This window comes from Pyrgilauda ruficollis, unplaced genomic scaffold (genome assembly GCF_017590135.1).
Source record: "Pyrgilauda ruficollis isolate IOZ18807 unplaced genomic scaffold, ASM1759013v1 scaffold112, whole genome shotgun sequence".
NCBI classification, from domain to species: domain Eukaryota; kingdom Metazoa; phylum Chordata; class Aves; order Passeriformes; family Passeridae; genus Pyrgilauda; species Pyrgilauda ruficollis.
The window spans coordinates 1,526,926-1,549,743 of record NW_024509433.1 but is presented as its reverse complement, the minus strand read 5'-3'; the positions used below and the strand labels follow the sequence as shown (position 1 = coordinate 1,549,743).

Sequence of the window (22,818 nt, the reverse complement as noted above, 5' to 3'; positions counted from 1 at the left end):
ATGAGGGATTGCTTACACACCATGAACATGTTGCCTGTCTTTCAGCTTCCATGTGCAACCTTCCTCAGATTCAAAATTGCTACCAAAGGCTCTCATATTTCTTAGTCTCTCATATTTCACTCTCATTTCTGGGTCGTCATCTGATTCGTATTTTGTAGTAGATTTTCACCTAACAATGCAGCTGCTCTCTTTACCATCATATATAAGTCCTTATGCCTTTATAATAATTTTCCTTTTGATTAACTGCCTGTTCTGGAAATAATGAAGAGCTGTGCTAACCATACTTGAACACATATAGAGAAGAGTCTCACTGAACCCTGACTTTTTCTTCTCTGCCTTTGAAGAATCTCTCAGTATACATTCTTCCACTATGAAGCCTGATGCTTGAAGTGAACTAGGTCAGAAGCCAAAGTCCCCGCCATGGGTGGGAGCTGTAGAGCATTCTGGTTAAAGGCAGGCTTCTGACAGGGCTACTTGGGTCTGCCTTCTTCCCTGAAATGAAGGTGGGGAGCTAGGCTTCTCTCTGATGGAGGTTATCCAAATAGCTCTTTTCTCCTTTCCCCTATCATATTTTGCTTTGGGTGGAAATCATTTCCCCCTGGTCAAGATGTGGCCCTCTTTTGCCAGGAACAGCATGTTATTTGGCACACCCTGTTCATCTCATATGTCAGTTTGGTATGGAAAATTGCTTGGTGACAAGCAGTGAATGTGTTCCCTCTACTGGCTCCAGATTTGTGAGAAAGTATTCTTGTTGACACTGTGGCTATGATCTGTGGATCCAAGAGGTCATAAGCTGTGCCATCCCATGAAAGTCCAAAGGAAGGCTCCAAGTCTCAATCTGAGGAATTATTCTAGCGTTATTTGACCCCATATTAGGGCATTAGAGAGTGATCTCTGTATCAAAAATCTTTTTATGGAAGAAAATGGTGACAATTGAACATATAAGAATATGTACGACTTTATATGTGTAGGGAAAAGAAACATGAATAAATAGGGATATGAGGAAAAAAGGGAGACCTCAATTTTATTTCCTGAAGGCATCTTAAAATTCTGAGATTGCAGTTTTCTAAAGATGAAAGATATCTCTGGCATTCCCAGAGACCCAGTCATTTAAAATATCTTCCTGAGGGCAACCAGCCACGTGGTCTGGGAAACTTTCAGTGCAATTAAAGGCAAGCAACGAATTTAGAAAAGCTGACCATCTCTTTCTTGGCAGGTGAATCAAAGTCTAAAAGGTGCTGAGTACATTTAAGAACTTATCCTCAATATTTTGGCTTTGATGCTGAGGACATTGTATGTGTTTTTACCTACTCTTGAAGGCAGGTGGCTCTGACAGGATCCTTACAGTGTTTTCATGAACAATGTTTCCTGCATCCTGAGAAGAGTAATTATTAATTGAGAACAAAACAAGTGCTAAAGGATTGGACTGAGGGGAGGACACCATTAACTAAGATCACATCTAAGATGGAACTCTCCAACAGCAGTGCAGTTTCTCTCTCTGACCTACTTAACAGCTTTAACAGGTGTCATTATCTTTCAGTATATGTATTTCTATCAGGTAGTTTTTCTTTCAGGAAGTTCTATTTCAGTATTTTTCATGACAAGAGTTTTTGTCTTCACTATATGTAATAGTCCTGTTTTTAAGCTTGGGAAGATATAATTTAAATGATCCATACATATTAAAAATAGACACAAGTGCTTAGGACAGGTTAACAGAAATCTGACTAGTGCTGCTGAGTAAGGTATAAGCAAAGGCAGTAAGACCACCACAAATCAAGTTCACCGTAAGTTTTTTACTATGCTAGTTTACCAGAATTTCTAGAAGACTGGAAAGTCAGGGAATATCTTCGTCTCACTGAACATCAGATGGCAACACAGCTTGTCTGGCTGATTGAAAACTTGGAATAAAGACACCTGTTGTTCGTCAGTTCCCAGGCTTTCCACTCAGCCTATTGAAATGGTTCAATCAGAAAACTGGAATGCTGAGGGCATCCAGTCAATTTATAAGAGTAGGTAACACACATAAACATTTCATTTCTGCTCCTTACTCTATGTTCTTCTGTTTCTGAAAAATGCTGGCTGAAATGCCACTCACTCGGTGGATTCACCAGGTGGAATATAACTGAACTGTTTCTGTCAACACGAGGGGGAGCACAGACACATCTATCAAATTGACACAGTCCTTGCACTTGATGAGCTCGGTGGAATGAGTCTTCCACCTCCAGTTTTTGTTACGCCAATGAGTGATGAATCAGAGATATTTTTGACATTTGAAAGCAATTCAAGGTGAGAGAACGGAGAAGAGTGGTATTTGCCAGTCAGAACTATAAATAATTTTTTCAGCACTAAGACTCCTCCAAAGCTTTTTAAATAGGCTAAAATCGTATGTTATTCCCTAAGGATAGGAATGCTATCTCTGTGTCATTTATTTATATGCAGTCATACAGAGAGCAGGTAGGAGTTTGTCTTCCTTCATAACCACAATAAATCCATCCTTGTTTCTTATGCTATTGGTAGGATTTTCAGACTTGACCCAGTGTTTTTAGAATTAGAGGAATTAATTAAGTTGATGGGATTTCTCAGAGTGATTCATGTTCTTAGAAAGGCTAATGAGTCAAGATACTAACTTGTAGTGACATTAGTATATGTTTACTTGAAGACTCGGTTTATACTCTGACTTGTAGTCACAAAGCATTTAATCAGGAAAAGTGACTCATGATTACTGAAAAAAAAAAAAGTAATGCACTTACAGATAATGACATACAAAGTTTTCTTTGTTTTTTCTCTCTGTGGTGTGAGAGACAGCAAATAACTTGAAAAAGGAAAGAAAGCCAGTTTCTATTTTCAGAAATGTTGGTAAGATTAGCAGTCTGGCTAGATTTACACAGAACAATATGAGAATGATTGAAGACCTCAGTGGACTTTAGCTCTTCTGAGGGGTAGATGTTAAATGGGTATCAGCCATATTTCCACTAAGCCAACCACAACTCACAGTGAAGTAGAAAAATTTGTTGATCTCTGATAGCCATCTAAAATAACATAAAAAGTAAACTAGATATAAAGACAAGACCTAAAGGTAAATGACAGTGAGAGAAGATGTTTGTCTTGTATGTCATAGTCAAAGTGTATTCTGCAGGAAGCATTTTTTCTCTCTGAGAGAACATTTAACATATCAATACTGAAACATATTCTTAGACATTGTGTGGACAAATTCTACAGATGAAATATAGGGATTTTGATGGAGTTGATTTATGCCAACTTATCTAAGTCTAGGATACTTTTATAAAGGTCGGATCAGAAACATGACTGAACATATGAAGGGAGAATGAAATAAAGGATTAAATATTTTACTGTCATATTAATCTTCCTATAAAATAGAAATAAACCTTCAAAATATATTGTGTGAACAGATTAAAAAGGAAATTTCCATGTCAGATTTCTCCTGTAGTTATTGTAAATTCAAGATGTTCTTGATCACTGCTGAAATGAACCAAATATGGTGAGTAAAGAACTGTTTTAAACTTCAGATTCCAGAAAATTTTCTGGCAAAATAAATGAGAAGACTAGAGATCATTCCAATCTGTAACTGCTCATTCTGTTTGAATGAATAGGAAAAGGAAAGGAAAAGGAAAATGAAAAGGAAATGTTGAGTAAACACATTTTCCTCTTTACTTGCTTGGTACTGAAACAAAGCATGCATAATCTAGCACAGTTATGAAAGACCTACTTATTTGTACAGAGGGAGCCAAAACAAATACTTGCTTCAAAACACACAAAATTAAGGTCAATTCTTTCATCATTCATGCACAAAAAATAACACTATCATTTGATGAGTGAGATACTACCCATGAAAAATTAATATCAGGATGAACTGTATAGGCCAAAAATAAATATCTTTCTTTTTAATTTTCTGTTTAATTTCACTGACTTTTCTGTTTAATTTCATTGCACACTGGGTTTGTGTCCCTTTGGGGTTTTTTGGGGTTTTTTTTGTTGGTTTGTTTGTTTGTTTGTTTGTTTGTTTTTGTTTTGTTTTGTTTTTGTTTTTGTACATCATTAAAATTTTGGCAAAGAAAACACCAAGGATGTAAAAAGCTGCAGGGTGAATGCAGGTGACACTGTTTTGTAATACCCACTGAATAATTAAACTATTCATTGTACATACATTTTTTAATCAATTTACTCTGTTTTTCTGCCTGCAAAGTGCTTTTGATTAAATTGTGACTTTTTTTGCTTGTTTATCATTCAGAAAACTTATGTGAATTGAATTCTGCCTGGAAGAACTATTCTTCCTACTTATCTTCTTTTGTTATTTTTCCCTGTGTACATGCTTTTATTTAAGAAAGAGAAAAGTTTAGTAAGTTAGAAAGAAATGTACTCTTTTTTTTTGTCTGTGGACAGACTGACACTTCAGGTGCATACAGATTTGTAAAAGGGAACTAGAAAATAACTATAAAAATAGAAAGTTATACAAAGAAGGTAGCATTCATGTAAACACAGAAATAAATTGTTAGACAGAATGATCACATTGCAGTAATCCTAGGAAATGTATTGATAATGAAGTTATCATTCCACATAGCTTCGGTAGCCTAAAGGATGATGTGAAGTTGAATGCAGTTTTCTAACAGCCAATTAAAGGAGGAAGTCACTTTCAATTCTTGAAATAGAGTCTAAGTTAGATGAAATAACTGCATTTCTGTGGATATCTCTTTTTCTCTGTTGCCTGTTGAGGCAGGTTGGATGGTCACCTCCAATTGGACAACTAACATTAGGTATGACTTTTAGGGAACTAAGAAAAAAAGTTAGTCCATGTAACTGGGAGACGGATCTGTTTTACCTGTGCAACTAAGAAATATATGTAATTTCAAATGGAAATTAAGTAACATAAGTAATATAAGAAACAAAACTAAGAAATAAAAGTAATTCAAAGCAAGGATACTTAGATGATCAAGATTAAAGGTTAAAGATCTTCAAAACCCATGTCCATGATATAGGCTGATGACACGTGACCATGCAGACAGCATGTTGACACATATTACTGAAGACATGCCCTAATAATGCTCATTGTGGCAACTCTCTTTGGCCATAGAAGCCATAAAATCACTTTGCATCAGGCCTTTTCTGCTTTAAACGTCATGGAGGTGTAGCTCTCAGTCCTTGCACAAGATTGCATCCATTGCGCAAGAGAAAATGTGTGTTATAAATAATTATAAGAAACTCCCAATGGTCCCATGGCTTCATCTTTTAATAATGCATTTATCTTACCTTCTACAAGCTTCCCTGTCTGCTCTGCATTGCCCCCAGGCAAGATCTTGGCAATGTAAGCTCCAATTTCCCCACTGCTTCCTGGAATTTCTTTCCCACCTACAACTCGGATTCCCAGTCCATTGCCTGTGATCAAAAGAAAGAGAAAACTTTGAACAGAAATGAAGCAATGAATAATTCACTGAAAAGAAAGGAAGAGAAAAGTCATCAGAGGTTACTGAAAATGTCCCAGATAACTTCTGTCTGTGGTTGGAAGATCAGGGTTAACTGCAGTCACAGCTGATGTTCTTCTAAAGACTTAAATTTGGGAAGATCTTCTTGAGCAGCTACTGCATGACTGACATAACACAAACAACTGAGTTACCAAAAATTACATTGAAGCTAATCCTGTCTTCTTCTGACAACCTATTGGCAGTATTAATAAACTGAATTAAATTGCTAGAAACCCACATGAAGTGTGGATTCAAAGGAGAGCTTTATCATGTGCCTAAAACTTTGCATGTAATTTATCTGAGAAATTATAATATCTGAGCTTTCAGAATCACATAATTATGGAGACATTGACAGAGATCTTTCAGCTTGCTATTTCAAACAGCAAAGCATGTACATTTACATGAACCTATATTTGTTAAATGCTATGATTTTTCTTAAATATTTGCTTTTAATTGACGTCTTTCACATCACAGGATGTGCAAATTAATGGTGGGAAAAGCATACAATAATTCTGTGTAAAGCATCATTAAATCACATATTTTCTTACTTTTTAAAAAAGCATAGAGATAAAAACATTTTCATCACTCATTATTTCAGCTGGAGAGAAGCAGATAACTAGCCTCACTTATGTACAAAATAATGAGAATGAAAACAAAAGCTTAAAATAGAGACTAATAAAATAAAATAATCTTATGCATTGTCAATTTTTAATGTTATTTTGCTTTAAAAAAAACCAAAACAACAACAACAACAACAACAACAACAACAACAACAACAACAAATAACAGCCAAAACTTCTTATACTAGTTAAACAATTTTTTTGTTTGAAGAAAATTCCATATGAGATTTACACTTTGATGTGAGAATTAAAAGACTGATTTACTCGCCTTTATTGTAATGGCTAAAAATTATTTTTCAGTTTATTAATTTCATAAGCCAAACCTGCTCAGTGATTAGACTAACCAGCTGTAGAAAGGTCAACACACCACCTCTTTGCAAAGCTTTATCTTTTTAGATAAAGGCTTTTCCTTTTCATAATAGTATTAGTGTTTCATAAGTCAGCTGAGTTTCTTTCAGTACAAAGATTACCACATTGCATTTCTGATGAAAAAAAGTTTCCACTAGTTTTCCTATCCCAGTTTAGCTAAATCCATATACTCAGATTTTGACTCAGATTTCCTCATAATTAGATATTTTCCAAATATATATATTTATTTTTTTTAGGAGAGTGATTTTTCCATTTAATTGGAACACACTGCATTAATATTTTAAGTTAATGACCTTATTTCAGTGCAAATTGGAAATTTTGACCTGGTAGGTAAAGTATATTTTTCCTAATTTGATAAGGAAAGAAAAACCACCATTCTAAGGATGATGTCCTTTAAAAAATTAGACAATACAGTTTTTAAAAAATAAGGACCTCATTGCATAAAGTGAATTCATACACCTTTAAAAACGTTTAAACATAAGTCCATCCTGAGAACTTAGAAATTCATGTGGGCTGCTCTGCACAGAGAACTTCTGATCAAGGAGTATGGAAAAAGTCATTAATATATTTATGGATCTAAAGCTCACAACTGGGAACTATTGAGTTCAGCAAATCTAAGAAACAACTATTCTTTGTATACAACACACACAACAAGGACACAGTATTTTAACTCACACAGTCAACACATGGAATTTTAAATATATCTCTAGGACTGACTGCTTTTCATCACGGAGGGCAGGAACTTCTTGGAGTCAGGATTTTATCGTAATGCACAGTATTGGCATTTCTACCTCTCATAGCTTATTTGTGATGGAATGGCAGAGAAGTAGTTTGTCATATGAATGAGTGTACACTTGATTTCAGAGTCATTCACATGGTTACCTACGCTAAGGAACTGAAAATCTTGGCTGATATATTTGTTTAGCTTTTGGAGGATTTTGCCCATATTACTGCTAATAAAAGAAAGTACTTTCCATGCTGATATATGATGATTTTCTTTTTATTCCTAGACACTTTGAAAGGGCTTGTAATTTTATGTTTGCAGGTTTTAGAGTCAAATGTATGACTGACCTTATGGATAAAGTAGAGGCATGCTTGCTAAGGGACAATCATGGGAGTTGGTGAGTGTGTGTTTGTGTGTGTGTGTGTGTGTGTGTGTGCGTGTGTTGCAAAAACAGTACTAGAAAAATATTTAAATTACAATTTAAATTTAAATTAAGGATAATTACAAAGCCTTCATTCCTGGTAACCAGAATGAATGTGCTACTTTTCACCCAATGAGCTCTAAATGCTCTGTTCTGGTTGACAAAGAAATATTGCTTGGGTCTTGCTGTATTTTTTCATGTAAAGATGGGATTTCAAAGCTATTTATATTTTATCTATTGAAAATATTGAGCTTACTACTTCTGTTTGAAATTACATTGCCCAGTTCATAACCTTGAATGCAGACAGTTTAAAAATAACCATCATATGCTTTCTCAGATCTCTTTTCCCTTGGTGGTGTGTTTTTTTTTTTTTTTTTTTTTTTTTTTTTTTTTTTTTTTTTTTTTTGTTGCTTTTATTTTTTAATTTTGAGTCTTAATTTCCATCTCTCAGGCTATTTTGATATAACCATACATTAATCTTTCTCATTTAGATTTCCAGATTAACGAACTTCTGTTTTCTTTAGAAGACACAGGACCAGTAAACCATCAAAAAGCAAATCACTGTGATTTAAATAAGAGAAGGCACCTTTCTGAATTATGAGTATTGATTTCCATGAAAAATATATTCAGGAGAACATCTCTTCAAAGGGAATTTTGCACCTAGAAATCCAGTCCTTTTTAGGATGCTTCAAAGTGAGAAGACTGGTAATTAATTAAAACTGTTTTTACTGATCTCCCAAGGCTGTGATCCTACTCTCCCATCTAATCTTCACTAAAGCTTTACCATGGAGCATGCTAAGCTAAAAAGACACCACAAAACCCTACCCCACCCAAACCAAATGTATAATAAAATTTATAATTCTAAACTTTGACAAGGTTGATCATGCAACTAAATGGCTTTTATACATTGATAAACAAACAAATATATATATTAAAAAAAAAGGATACTAAATCACTACAGTTAGCTTGTAAGCCTCTGATTTATACAGTTGAACATATGAACAATCAGAGTTTGAAGCTCTAGGTCGGCTGCCCAGTGGATGATGGGAAGGTGCTGGATGTAGTTTTTTCTGGATTTTGCTATCATTTTGATGTTGGCTCTCAGAGCATCCTTATGGATGAACTGTCCAGCTGTGGGATGAGTGGGTTCACATAGTTCTTGGTGAAGAACTGGCTGAAGGGCAGAGCTGAAAGGATTGTAGTGAATGGAATGACATCTGGCTGGGGACTGGACACCAGCAGTGCTCTTCGGGCATCAATTCTAGGCCAGATTTGTTCAATATGTCTGCCAAAAGTCTGGATGCAGGAGTTGAATGCACCACTAGCACGTTTGCTCATGACAAAAACTGGGAGGTGTTGTTGACAAGAGGACTTTCAGAGGAATCTAGTTAGACTGCAGCATTGGGCTGTGATTAATGGGATGAAATTCAACAGGTGGGAATTCTAGATCCTGGACCTGTGACACTGGGCACAAGTGTAAGTGGGAGAGTGATGGCTGTAAATCAGAGGAATCTGGAGGTGCTGCTCAGCTGCAGCTCGGTGTGAGTCAGCCAAGGGTACAAACCCTCTCCTGGGTGGCATCAAACACAGCACCACCAGACAGTCAAAAGAGCTGATTGTCCACTGTGCCCAGCATCTGTTCATCCTCACCTTGAGTTCCATGCACAGGTCTGGGCCCCATGATTTGAGAAGGATTGTCAAGGTCCTTGAATATGTCTGAAGTAGGGCAATGAGGCTGGTGAAAGAGCTGGAAAGAATGATCTGTAAGGAGGGTCTGAGGGCTTTGGGTTTGTCAGGTTTGGAGAAAAGGCAGTGAGAGGCAATCTCATTGCCCTCTACAGCTTCCTGAGGAGGGGAAGTGGGGAGGGAAGTGCTGAGCTCTTCTGCCTGGCAACCAGTAATAGACCTTGTGGGAATAGTTCAAAGCTGTACCAGGAGAAGTTTAGGCTGCAAAGGTGGTGAAAGACTGGAACAGGCTTCTGCAAGAGGTGGTCAATGCTCCATGCCTGTCAGGGTTTAAGAGGCTTTTGAACAATGCCCTTAACTACTTTTACTTTTCTTCCACCTTGAATTGGTCAGTAACTAGACTGTAAGGTTTTTGTAGGTACCTTCTGACTGAAATACTGTATTTTGTATTTCGTATTTCATTGTGTTCCATTTCATTCTGTTTCATTCCATTGCATTTTATGCTAGCAAAGACTTCAAGTGCTTAATAACTGCAGAGTTATTTTTGTGAGTAATCCATTTTTGGAGGAAAAATATTGAATGGTCTTTTTTGCTTTTTGGCAATTAACCAACTCTGTGACTTTCAAAAGGATATTTCACTTGTCATTTCATATCCTTCCAGACACCATAACCTGTTTCAGTGATGCATATTCATTATATGTATTTATATATATGTATATATATATTTATATTTGTGTAGATATGATTTATGATCAGTAACCAAGGACCTGCTACTAATAAATTCTGTCACTGGTGACCTGGCAAGCATTACTGCAAATGCATTTCAAAATTCATCACTCTTTTTTCCCTATTTCTACCATGAAGTACTTTCTGTCCCTTTAGATATATTTGCTCTGAACTTGTGTAGCTCAAAGTGTCTCAAACACTATGAAATCCTATCTCCTTGTATACTTCATTGTGTCACAGTAGCAACACAGCAGAAAGACTGTAATTTACTTTGCTGGAATATGCTGACTATAACCTGAGCTCTGCAATTACAATTCAGTCTTTTTTGTCCCTTATGGAGATAATAAAGATCAGTCTGTCGCCAATCTGTTGCTGTTGCTCTCGGGACACAGGGAAGATGATTAAATCTTACCATCTTTTCCCTGCTTTGCTGACCAGCTCCATTATAGACATTACAGTATAAACAGTCTAAATTTCCTGGAACCATTTCAGCACCCAAGCAATTATTAGGCTTGCCTTTACAAACAATTGCGGATAACCCCGTACAGAAGTTAAAGGTTAAAGGAAAGGAAGAATAAAAAGAGCAGCAAGAAAATGAACAGCTCAAGGCCCAGCAGGGTTTTGCTGGTGTTGATGGTCCTGATTTTACACAAAAGTGAAAATTAATTTTCCAGGGATGTTTTCTGTCATGAAAGTAAATAGCATTCCAGCAGCAAATGCAAGGTATGATTACATTTAATCATCTTACAGGTCCTATGCAGTACCAACAACTTCAACACATGCAGGAGAATACTGGCACGTGACCCAGAAGCTCTGTGCAAACATTGTTCATGTGTTAACTCAAGCAAATATTTCCTCTGGGCTAATGTTTGAAAGTATGAAACCATTTGTCTTTCTAATTATATGAGCAAGGAAAGTAAAGAAGCAATTAGAATGTAAAGATTTTCAGTAATCACACGTTTGCGTGAACTGGCATCGGAAACTGTATGACTGTCAGCAGCAATCTGACTTTTGTCACAGTTAGAAATAGCGCCATATGAATTTTTAATAGACTTTTAAGTGACTGAACTTTAAGAAAGATATTAAAAAGTGCTATTGATTTTGATTTCTAAGAGCCTTAAAGTATACCCTTCAAGATGGTAGCTGAAACTCACTATTTCTGTAAACCCATGCTCATTTTAACACCTTCAGATATTGTGTGCTTTGAAGTTGAAATTATACAGAAGTAAAATAGCAAAAATTGAAATGGGCTTAAACTGCAAAATGCAGGGCTACAACACCTATCTCTGAGTACGCTGAAATGGGAGTTACATTTAAATTTCAAAATAGAGATTAAGTGTTGTGTTTGAGATTCAAGAGCCAATGCACAGACTTGTCAAAATATGTTTTTCATCACTTTCTAATAATATAAAAAAATCCCCCAAACCAGAATAAAACCACAATGTTGAATTAAGGCAAGGAAGTACAAGGGTGATCTTTATTTTTAGTCAAGGTCCAATGGTAGCAAATGCATGAGAAGAAAGCATGCAAATGAGACATTAGGCATGAAAGACTTTGAAATGTGCCAATGTACCACATTTTAACAATGATCAAACAATATGAAGCCTTTTAACACTATTTGGCTGTGAATGGAGACAGAAAATACCTTCCTCCTCTGTTAATTTACTAGACATTATCTCCTCATTCCTCTTCCAGCCTTATCTAGACCGGACATATGCTAGGGTGCTGGTAGGCCCTTATCCGCTTGAACAATTTTACACCCTGTTCCATTGTCTGTATGGAACAGAAGGCTCAAACACGTAAAAAACATCAAGGACTTGGAAAGGTCAGAGTTAAAAGTTCCATGAAGAAATGCAAGTTATTTATTTAGACATTGCAGTTGTGATAAAGCAATCTCTAAAGTCTGGAGAGCAGAGAGAAAGGAAACATGACGAAGCAAACAAAAACAAGTTAACTCAGGAACTTAAAAACAGCAGGGAAAATAATGTGTATAATAAAATCCAGCCTAAATTTTTATTTACATTGTTATTCTTACGCAATGATCTGGAATACATAACATGATGATCCATATCAGACAGAGATTGTTTGTCTATATAGGTAGAACATTTTCAAGAGTGTCCTCAGGAGAATTGTTTTGGTGCTTCTAACAAAATTAGCTTCAATGAAGTTGTTTCCCAGAAACATTATTGTATCTATTCAGCTATTGCATTTCTTGGCCATTGGCAATTAAGGCATAAAATACACATGAAGTCAAATCAGAAGCTGATGAAATGCAGATATATTGCAGTTGTTTTAATAGCACAGCATTGATTTATATCAGCTGCAAATCTGCTTCATGCTGATGTGCACACTGGTTATCATCCTGAAGGATCATAAAGTGTTTTATGAATTAGTGTCTTGAAGCATTTATCACATCCACTTGAAAACAAGATAATAGTCTCTTCTTTTTGGACAATCTGTCACATCAGAATCTATGGTGCCATCTATGGTAGACTGTAGCTTTAAATCTATAAGATCCCTTGTAGGCACTGAGTTTCATCTCTGTTTACTGATAGACACCAATGGCTCAGTAGGTGCCACTGACTGACAGCTGAACCTCCATGGAAATCTGGGGTCTTGACTGACTCCTACATTCAGTTTTGTGATCTGTTTCAGTGATCATTTCAGTTTCAGTGATCTGTTTATGCAGCCTTTTCTGCGTGACAGCTATGATAGCAAATGGAACCTTTATATCCAGGAGACACATTGCCCTCTCAATTACTTCCACTCAAAATCTTCAACTCTCTTCCTCTTCTCAAAATCTTAAGTGTTCATATACTACAATATGCATAAACAACTGAACTGCCAAAAAGATTTCATGGAAAGTATTTTAGATACATAAACTAATGTTTTTCAAATTAAAATAATTTGTAGACAAGAGACATAAATGGAGTATATGGTCTGTAGCTCTACAAAGTGTTTCTAGCACACAGAAGAATTTATTTGTTTCTTTGATTTTATTTAGAAAAGCTTAATGGTACTGAGTTGTCTCTAAAATTGATATTAAGACAAAACCAGATATCTCCCTTTCTTCTTATTTCCAGTCCTGTCCTCATTTACTACCATGTGACTTCCCAGGAAAATCTCTGATGTAGCCTGACTACAGCAGCTCAGTCCCTTTCTGTTTATGGGTTTTACCTTCTGTGCCATATCTCTGATAAGGAGTGAGAGTTTGAGGGAATGATGACCATTAATTAGGGATTAAGTCCTTCCCCAGTGACAAGGGAATATTAGAGGAGGGTATTGCTTTTTTGTGCAAAGTATTATCTCAGTTCTTCCCAATATTAAATGAAAGAAGTAGGGTAGGTAATCTTCTAAGAGTATGAGGGCAGGAGGTGGGTTGCAGTTCTCACTCTGACTTCTCACACTGAACATAGACTGTGACTATATTTGACATGTTTTTAATTGATTACTAATCACATATTCATTGCACTTTAGTATTTTGCTGTAAGAATTAATTTTGCTGAACTTGCAGGTGAAAGAATCCTAAATATATGGGGTTGTTTATTTAGAGACTGACTATAGTGGTGAGGTCTTGATACAGGAAAACTCTTTGAAATCCCTTCCTCTCCATTCAGATAAGCAATCCTTAGGGAGAGTATGATGCATGTCTGACGTGTGTACAGCATTACAGCTACCCTGTAATTCTACTTGCAGTTTCACTGACATCACTGCTGAGGTAGGGATTAGGGATGCACTCTTCTTCCTGTCTTCTTCCTGCCATCTAATTCGCTTTGCTTCACTACAAAGTTTGCAGATTTTTGTGAATCATTTCTCTGCCTCTTTTTTTTTTTTTTTTTAAGAACATAATTGAAGAGGATGTTCCCTAACACAGACACTCTGCTTGCTCAAAGGTACTTTTTTTTTTTTTTTTTCCCCTGGAAACACAGAACATCCTTCCTTTCAAAAAGGAAGAATTACTTCTGACTCAGCCTATGTGAGGTAAAGGAGCAAAAATTACCTTTGACTGAGTGCACTCATTGTACCTGTAGGCCTACTGAGATGTGTCTGCCTTGTTGGATTTTCCCCCTGAGTGTGCCTAAACAGCTTCCTGATTAGGAATAACACAATACAAGTTATCTTTGCAACATTTCCAAAGGTATTGCCAGTGCTTTCATTACCTTCAGTAGCCATATCCTTAATTCATTTTTTCAAATATAATGATGGCATGATAAGAAACAGAAGAGAAAATTCTGGCAGTATAAAACAGCACTTATGCTGCTCTGCTAAGGATCCAAAAGGAACAAAGGACTCTCAGTGAAAACAAACAGTGAGTTTCTGGAGCATTAAACACTGCTATATTGTCATTCACTGAGTGCAGCCCTCATTGCTTTGGCACATTAGCACATCTGTGATGCCAATTCTTCTTCCTTTTTTTTTTTTTTCTTAATTGCAAATTATTAATCAGACTTTGCAGAGTAAATTCTTGGAAATTCCTTTCCTTCACACCTGTCAGAATTGTCTGAGGAAGGAACACTGCACATTTCAAAAAGTAGATCTGAATGCTCTAGGTTATGGCATATAATAAAGAATCAAGAACCTTCAAGAGAGCAGACAGTGAGCAAGTATATATATATATATATATTTTCATTCAGCACTACTATTCTCTTGCCATCACAATTTTGGCTTGGTTTCACCAACACCTCATTCACATGCCAAAATTCACATTATATGCTTCTGTGTGCAAAATTATGCCAGGTTATGTAAGAGGCATCTAAGGCATCTGTACCTTAGAGTCAGTTTTCATTAATCAAGAAAGCAAATAAATCAAATACATGTGCACATAATATGTAGTGGAAAAGACTGAATTTTAAAATATTTGGGACTAGTCTGTTTATTGATATTCAGAATGGGACAATTTTTTTATTCCTAATCAGGCAGAAAATTCTACTGTGGTAAGGTTATGATGAGACCTATGGAATTCAGTTTACAATGGTGATATTAGGATGAAACCCTGTCCTACAATTACAGCTGCTGTGGTAGTGTTGGTTATCTGGGCTGACCCAGCACAGTGAATCATTAATGCCCAGGCTGGCCCAAGAACTTCAGTGAGATGAGATGAGATAATGGGCTGAAGCACTGGCCAGTTTCCCAGCAAAGCAGCTGTTCAACAGTTACAGGAACTCTCCAAGTGGCAATTTTGTACAGTTTAGGATTTCCCTACATAACTCCTGCTGTGCACACTCCAGTTAGGGTACACTAATTGTACACTGAAAGTGTGTTCATGAATCCCCTGAGAGAATCTGTCAGTCTCAGGCATCTCCCCAGACAACTCCTACTTCAGAACTGACCAAACTGCACATAGATCATTTAAAACATAAATATAAAATGCTCTTGCGTGTGCAGAAATGATCACACAGGAGAGGCTTTTGTGCATAGCCAAGACAGAGGAGGTTCTGTACATACTGTGAGGAAATCGGAGACAATGGATGGTGCTCACACTGTTGTGGTCACCCAGGACCACAGAGCAGCTGGCTTGTAAGAATCCAGCAACACAAATGTTCAACTGAAGATGCTGCTCAAAGGGTGGTTTTAACTGTTCTCTTGGAAAGATCTGACTCTTCATGTGAGTTTTATTGAGGATTGTGGTCTTTTAACATACATACTTCCTGTGTTGTAAATGCAGACAAAATGAGTCAAGACCTCATTTTGGTACTTTTGATAAGAAAGAAGGGCAGGGAGAAAGAAGAGCAAAAGGAGAAAAAGGGAACAAATAAAAAGAAAGAAAGAAAGAAAGAAACCAGCTGGGGAAGCAATCAGACATGCAATCTAGATGAATATCCAAAACTTGTAGTAAGATAACTGTGATGGTACAAAAGTATATAATTTTTTTTAAATTTACCAATATTTTGAGTAACTTTTGCTGCATAATAGACTTCTATGTCTTCCTCTGGTTAATAGTCATTGTCTGGTTAATAAACACAGATGTTTACTATTAGTTTGCAGATAATGTTTAATAAAATTTATTTCTTTTTTAAACCAAGTGCCTGTCTCTGGTAGAGGTCATTTGGAAAGCTGAGGGCTAAGCATAATGCACTACACATTTGAAGAGAGTTTTCACATAGTTAAATCATTCAGATACTTGAGAGAAGGGAAGGAAGGGAGGTACATAGTAAAGGAGTTATGGTGCTTCAAAGATGTATAAGGAGTGAAAACTACAACTAATTCTTCTGTTTCGGGGCCACCCTATTCTTCCTTTGGCTCTTTTCTGCACAATTTGCATTTAGGCCTTTAAATACTTGTAGGGAAATCTAGGTATGCATCATACAGAAATATATCTGTGCAGATCTCCAAGCATGTATCTGGACTAAAACAAAAATATGACTGCAGCCTGTAGACAGAGCCAAGCTTGCTTTCTCCAGTGAGAATTTAAGCACAATATTACATAGCTATAGCAGTGAGAAATCCCAGTGTGGGGTATATAACCTTATCAGGACTCTGAGTAAATTTTTGATCCTATGTGACCTCATTTGTGCAAGGCATTAGTCAATGAGACATCAATATCTACATCTTGGGTTTGCCCATCACTGCTCACAAGGCATTTTCCCTGAGGCACAGTGTGTTGCTGTGACTGCCAGCATGAGAGTTAATCAAGAATTTGGAATAGGCATTTCTCACTGCATAAGGGTAAGTAATTTAACATAGGAGAGCAGGCTTCAGCAACACTAAATCACGAGCTTTACAGTTGCGTGGTTGTAATTCCTCTTATTTCTGAGTAAGACAGCAGCTTGGATCACAGCATTACTCATCAGCCCGCAGGGCAAAGATCCCTACAAGGATGCCAAGGAGTTCCTGTGGACTGGGAGGGCCTGGAGCAGCACAGGCTGACACACAGCCGAGCTGGCAGCTCCTCTCAGACTGGGCTGTGTGGGTGGAGGGGTCTTTCTGCAGCCTGAAATCATCGGTGGGTGTTACGCTGACTAACAAGAAAATACCTCATAATGCATACAGAACATTCATTTAACACTCTAAATATGAGGTGGGTACTGAGGATGGAAATTATCAAGACTTTACAGCCAGAAACCCTGTGAAAACAGTATTTAGCAATTCAAGTAAGTTCATGCCACTTTCTGCTTAATGCTCGAGGGAACACCAGGGCTGGCAGTCAGTAATTACTTCTGTGCAGAAACAGAGTTTGACACACACTATTAGAATCTTTTAAGCAAATTAAAAGAAAGTCTGATGGTTTCACAGCAAAACCACTTAAAGCATCTACCTCTGAAAGAACAAAACCAGTATATTGAAATAAGTTTGAGTTCCCTATCAGTATTAGATGTGAGAAAGAACACAATTGCAGAAGCTCAGACAGACAGACCTTAGCTGTACCAGGTCCTGTACTGGCAGCATTTACAGTTTGATACAGTTTGTGTTCCAGCTCTCAGTCTGGGAGGTGAATGAACATCACCTCTGCTACTTTCATCTCCTTGGCAAGCAGACTCTGACTTACATGAACATTTATGTCAGTGTTAGGGAAACAGAGAATAAATCTTGAAGTCCTGTGATAAATGTCTCCATGTGAAGACATCACAGAAAAATGGGATCTGATTGTTCTCCTAACCCCCTCTATGGGGGGAGTGAGGGGGCACTGGGGGCAGAGTTCCCGAACAGAAAGAAAAAAATTCTCAGTTCTGTACATGTTGAACACCTACACAAGCTTACTTTATACGGACTCATGCAGAGAATATAGAGTTACATAAAAAGCAACAGCAAAACAGACTGTTCATATGGATAACACAACCAATTCTTCTCTGTTTTTAATGTCTGTATAGCTTATATATCTCGAACAGATGTCATGACCTTTTTTATGCACTGCTGCTTTCTGTTATAGCCAATGAGCAAGATTTAAAATGACCACTGAATTTCCTGCTGCATAGACACAGGAATTATTTTTAATACTGGAAATCTGTTGTATAATTCATGCTAATCAAATTAATTATGATGTCTGGTAGAGTGTTTTTTTACCTGAAACTGTGTGGTCCTTTGGGTCTCTCAGTAGTTTGAGCCTTGTATGAGGGAAAATGTACTGCAGGGGCTTCCCATTTATCTGAGGAACACAAATATGCATGTCATAAAAAGATAAACCAACAATAATTGCATAAGTAATTTCAGACAGTTGAAACAGAAATAAGTAAACAAACTTATTTCATCCAGGGAAATACCAGAACTTCTCAATTCAAAAACTCTCCCAAGTTTGGAGACATTTGCCAGACTGCAAATACCTTCCATGGGGTAATGAACATTTGCTTCCATAACTCCAGATTAATTTCAAATATGGCTTTATTTTTGATTTTTCTGAGTGACTAGAAGGTGGACACTCTCTTCTGTAGCTTCTTTTAACCTTAATCCTTTATTCAAGCAATGTTTAACATAAGAAAGAAACAAAACATTTTTCCTGTAGTCTTTAGAAAATTGTTTTCTTAGACATGTAAACAAAATATTAATGTGTTACCATCCATGAGTTACTGCTTCAGTTTCAGCAAAGCCACATGTTCCAATGCACCTCTTGTCTTCAAATCCCAAAAGCCATTTGAAAGACCCAAACTAAGACTTGTAGGACTACGTTGTCTGAAAATGTGCAACATTTACCTGGGCTTATCCTAGACCGCATCAAAGCTGAAAGTAAAGCACCCTACAACAGACTCTAAAGAGCCAGTTTTCTTGTTGAAATGATCCCATCTGCCCCATGGTTTGGGCACAGGTGGGGCCAAGCTGCAGGGACTGACCTACCTTCCAGGGGTGACCGTCCCCAGCCCACACCAAAATGCCTCTGCAGAGTGTTGGGTGCAACACTCCCCTCACAGCCATCACAGCCCCCTTTTGCCTGCAGTTTTGGTCTTTTGGTAACAAAGCTGAACCCATCACTTCCCTGCCTCTGCATGTCAGTTCCAAGCCTGGGTGATACACCTGGACCAAGAGGAGGGAGTGTGACTGTGCCTGCTCCAGGATGGGGCCTCAGGGAGCAGCCTCGAGCAGCCAAGGGGACAGTGCTATTCAGCATGGTGATGCAGTAGCTTGAGTGCATCAGCAGCCTGCTGCCAAGAGTTTATTATTATTATTTATATTTAAGTAACATTTAAAGGGATTAAGCTTCTCCTGAGCCAAACACTTCAAACCTAGTTCTGCTCTGGAGAGTTTATGAAGTAAATGGATGGCACACATAAATGATGGGAAGGGAAACTGAGAAGTCAAAAAACTTGCTTAGCTCAATCCCACAGTGAGAAGAAGAGTTTATGCATCTGTTGTCATAATTCAGTTACTTATCCAGTGAATGATGTTGCATCTTGAAGACTCAAATCCTCCCATAACACAGTGAGAGTAATATTGACTGTAATTAATGTCAGACATAAAGGAGATCATGGATTTGGTAGTGGACAAGAGCTCCAGAATAAATCAGTACAAGAGATCAGGCAGACATTTGAATTACCATGGAATTTTGTCAGAACACAGAGTCTAATACTACCGGGAGTGTATAAAGTTCCACAAGGCTTCCACACTCATTAATGGCTAGGGAGAGTATTATGTTTTTAATGGCACTGTCAAAAATTCAGTAAGTTTTATATAACAATAAAAGTGATGGATTTGTCACAGGTAGCTTACATAAAATTGTAAAAAATCCAGAAAATGCATCTAATTTTATTTTAAATTAAATAAAATATATGAAATATTGCTGTTTACAAGTGTACAAACACATATGAATAGATCCTTAGCTGGGATCCATTTTGGTAGGAGTAATTCAGTTTAACTGAGGAATGCTGCAGCTCTTAAATTTCGATTCATACTATTTTATTTGATCTATCTTCTTTCATTTTTTAAATAAATAACAATCCAAGAATATTCAATGCCATATTGTACATGACTGCTAACAAATACATCAGAAAATGTAGACTGTCTCCTTCTTTAGCCTATTACTTCCTCGTTACTTCCAGAACTTTATGAGAAGAATAAATCTTTGTGATTCATATAGGTCTGAATAAAAGCATTGAATCATATTAACATCCAGGGTAGTATATTATTCTTTTATTGTTAGTGGGTATCAGTATTTAATGGAACATGTCAGTAGGCTTTTGCTTTCAGACCAGTACATTTCTGAAAGCGACAGAATAGGAAAAAACAGAGGTTGCTGTAAATAGATTATACTGAGAACAATTGCATTGCTCTTGACGCTTTGCTTTAATCAATAGTCAGCATATTTATCTGAAATTTACTAGAATATTTCAAAACCTGTAATAAACACATTATTCTGAAATTTATCTGAAAATTTATCAGAAAATTTACTAGAATATTTCAAAACCTGTAGAGCACAAATTATTTTGTGTTTCCAGTTGTTCACATCTTCTTACTTCCACTAAAGTTAGTTTCCCTTCACCTGAATATATGCCAGGAATTCCTTCTAGCTGAGTCTTCCCCCAGTGAAGACTGAGAGGGACCCCACTGAAGCCACACAGCCGTGACAGCGGAAATCCCAACTGGGGCAGAGGGGCTCTCCTCCCACTGCACAGCTGCAGCAGCAGAGAACAAGTCCACAAGCTCAGATTTAGGTCACAGGGCAGAAGCTGACTTGATCCCACATATCTGCTATCTGCTATACAAGCTCAGATTTAGGTCACAGGGCAGAAGCTGACTTGATCCCACATATCTGCTACAAACCCCAGAGATTTCTGCCATCTGCCCCTGTCATCCTTCCTCACCTCTTTGGGAGCTTCAGTACACTTGATTTGTAGACTTCAGCACTAGCATATCATCCTTTTCCTCAGGAAATGTAAGCTCTGGTCATGTGGTTCATGTCATTACTCAGCTCACAGGCCCTCCAAAAATGGAATGAATGGGAAATAATTGTGCTGAGGGCTTCTAACAGAAGATGAGTTTAAAAATGCATTTCATTTCCTGTTGTCTTTAAGTGTTTTGTCTGATAAACAAACACTATAGAAGCCTCATAAAAGGGAATAATAAAAGTTAAAGAGGATAATCAAGAAGAAAAAATGTCCCCAGTGCTGTATTTAAGTTTAAGAAATAAAACTCATTAATTGTATTGTAATTTTCCAGGCCATAGCCACACCTATAATGTATCAATTGCTTTGGACTAGATCACCAAAATTGTTCCTGATTTTAAATGTTGCTGCATCTCACCTTCCAGTGTTAGACATGGTCTGATAAGATGATTCTCAACAGCTAGAGCTGGTTGTTGTCCTCTGGGAAATACCATTTTCAAGGCAAAATTTACCAGAGGTAGATATCCAGAAACAAGGTGATAGATGCTCAGCATGGTGGGTTAGGCAGTTTCCATCCTAATTTCTGAATACCACAGGTAATTGCATGAGCACACAAGGCCCGTGCAAGCTGGTACCAAGATTTTCTCCAGCTGTGGTAATTCTGCCCCTTTGAACCTCTACATTCCCTCCGTGCAGAGCACAAATGTTGAGTTATCTCGAAATCCTCAAGGTGGAAAGTTCTTTCTGCTGATAAATCCCCAGTGATGGAGATAATTTCCAAAAGACACACTGAATAAAAACTTAACAAATACAATGTTCCTGCTCATTAATAAATTACAAAGTTAGCTGCATTTTGTTCAGCAATTAGCTAAATTCAACACTGACCTTTGCTCCGTAAGTCATTCTGGCATGCAGAGATAAAAACATTTCTGAGTGACTAAGAAATGAGGCACTACCAGACAAATTCATTTGTGAATTACAGTAAGGGGGTGGCTAACAATCCACTCTTTAGATTAAATATTTGAACAATTATACTAAAGTTGGAAATTTCCAATTTCTCATCACATTTCCAGAGAATTCAACCACAAAATGCCACCCCTAACCAAGTCTCTAACAGAAAACAGTTTACCACAGTTTAAAATAAATTCTCCTCGCTAGTTGGAAAACAATCAAAACTAATTAGGTGGACTTCAAAAATGTGGAACAAAAGTTTGCTGATAGCCTTCTGTGTCTCTGTCACAAATAGCATTTTCTCATTTTAGCCCCACTATTCCCTTTTTGACCCATTTTTTTTGTAACTTCTAATTTTCCAAGTGCCCCTAAAAGGCTTGACTTAAATTTCAAGAAGATGGTAGTAACCAATGAAGACAAAAGCATATAATTTTTTAGGGTGTTTATAAATAGGGGATTGCATTCAAAAGGTTTCCTGTATAGGACCCTTGACTTCTTTTTGTGATTTGGAAACTGTTGCCTAAGTGAATTGATGGCAATATACTGCTATTATGATGAGTTTATGATTTTAGTATTAATTTAGGGTTTAAAAAGGCTTACCTACTGGAAGTATTTGAAATCCCTCACTGACAAACTATTTATAGCCTCTTAATACATTCTCATTGTCCATGCCCTTGTCATGAACTTTTACTGCCCTGGCACCTTCTCCTACTGTTCTTTCCCAGATTGCTTGTAACAGACAGTTTAGTTCAGGATATGGAAATATTTTTCACAGAAAATAATAAGAAATATTTTTCACAGAAAATAATAAGAAAACCTCTTGATGTCAGGAGGTTTAAAGAAGTTACTGGTGAACTGGAAGTGACAGCGAACTGTTGAGGTCAACAGCGATCAGTGGGAATTCTACAATGGATTATGTATTGATAAGGTTTAACCTCCTCAGGGAAGCAGTCCAGAATCAATACATTGAGAAAAGGCTAATAAGATATTCAACTGAACTGCAATTCAGCATGATTTCAGAATACTAAATAGCACCACAGAAGTTGCTATAGAAACAATTTTAATATTTATAATACAGTATGTGAGCTTAATCTAC

The 22,818-nt window shown here is 37.0% G+C and overlaps 1 protein-coding gene across 1 annotated transcript in view; it reads right to left on the bottom strand.

The window, feature by feature from the left end:
• The window catches only part of PCLO (piccolo presynaptic cytomatrix protein), a 316,529-nt gene that overhangs the window by 102,397 nt on the left and 191,314 nt on the right, over nucleotides 1-22,818 (bottom strand). The window contains exons 9-10 of the mRNA XM_041477704.1: nucleotides 18,025-18,106; nucleotides 5,266-5,391 (exon numbers count right to left, since the gene is read on the bottom strand). Coding sequence (XP_041333638.1) covers nucleotides 5,266-5,391; nucleotides 18,025-18,106 — 208 coding nt within the window. The remainder of the gene's footprint in view (nucleotides 1-5,265; nucleotides 5,392-18,024; nucleotides 18,107-22,818) is intronic.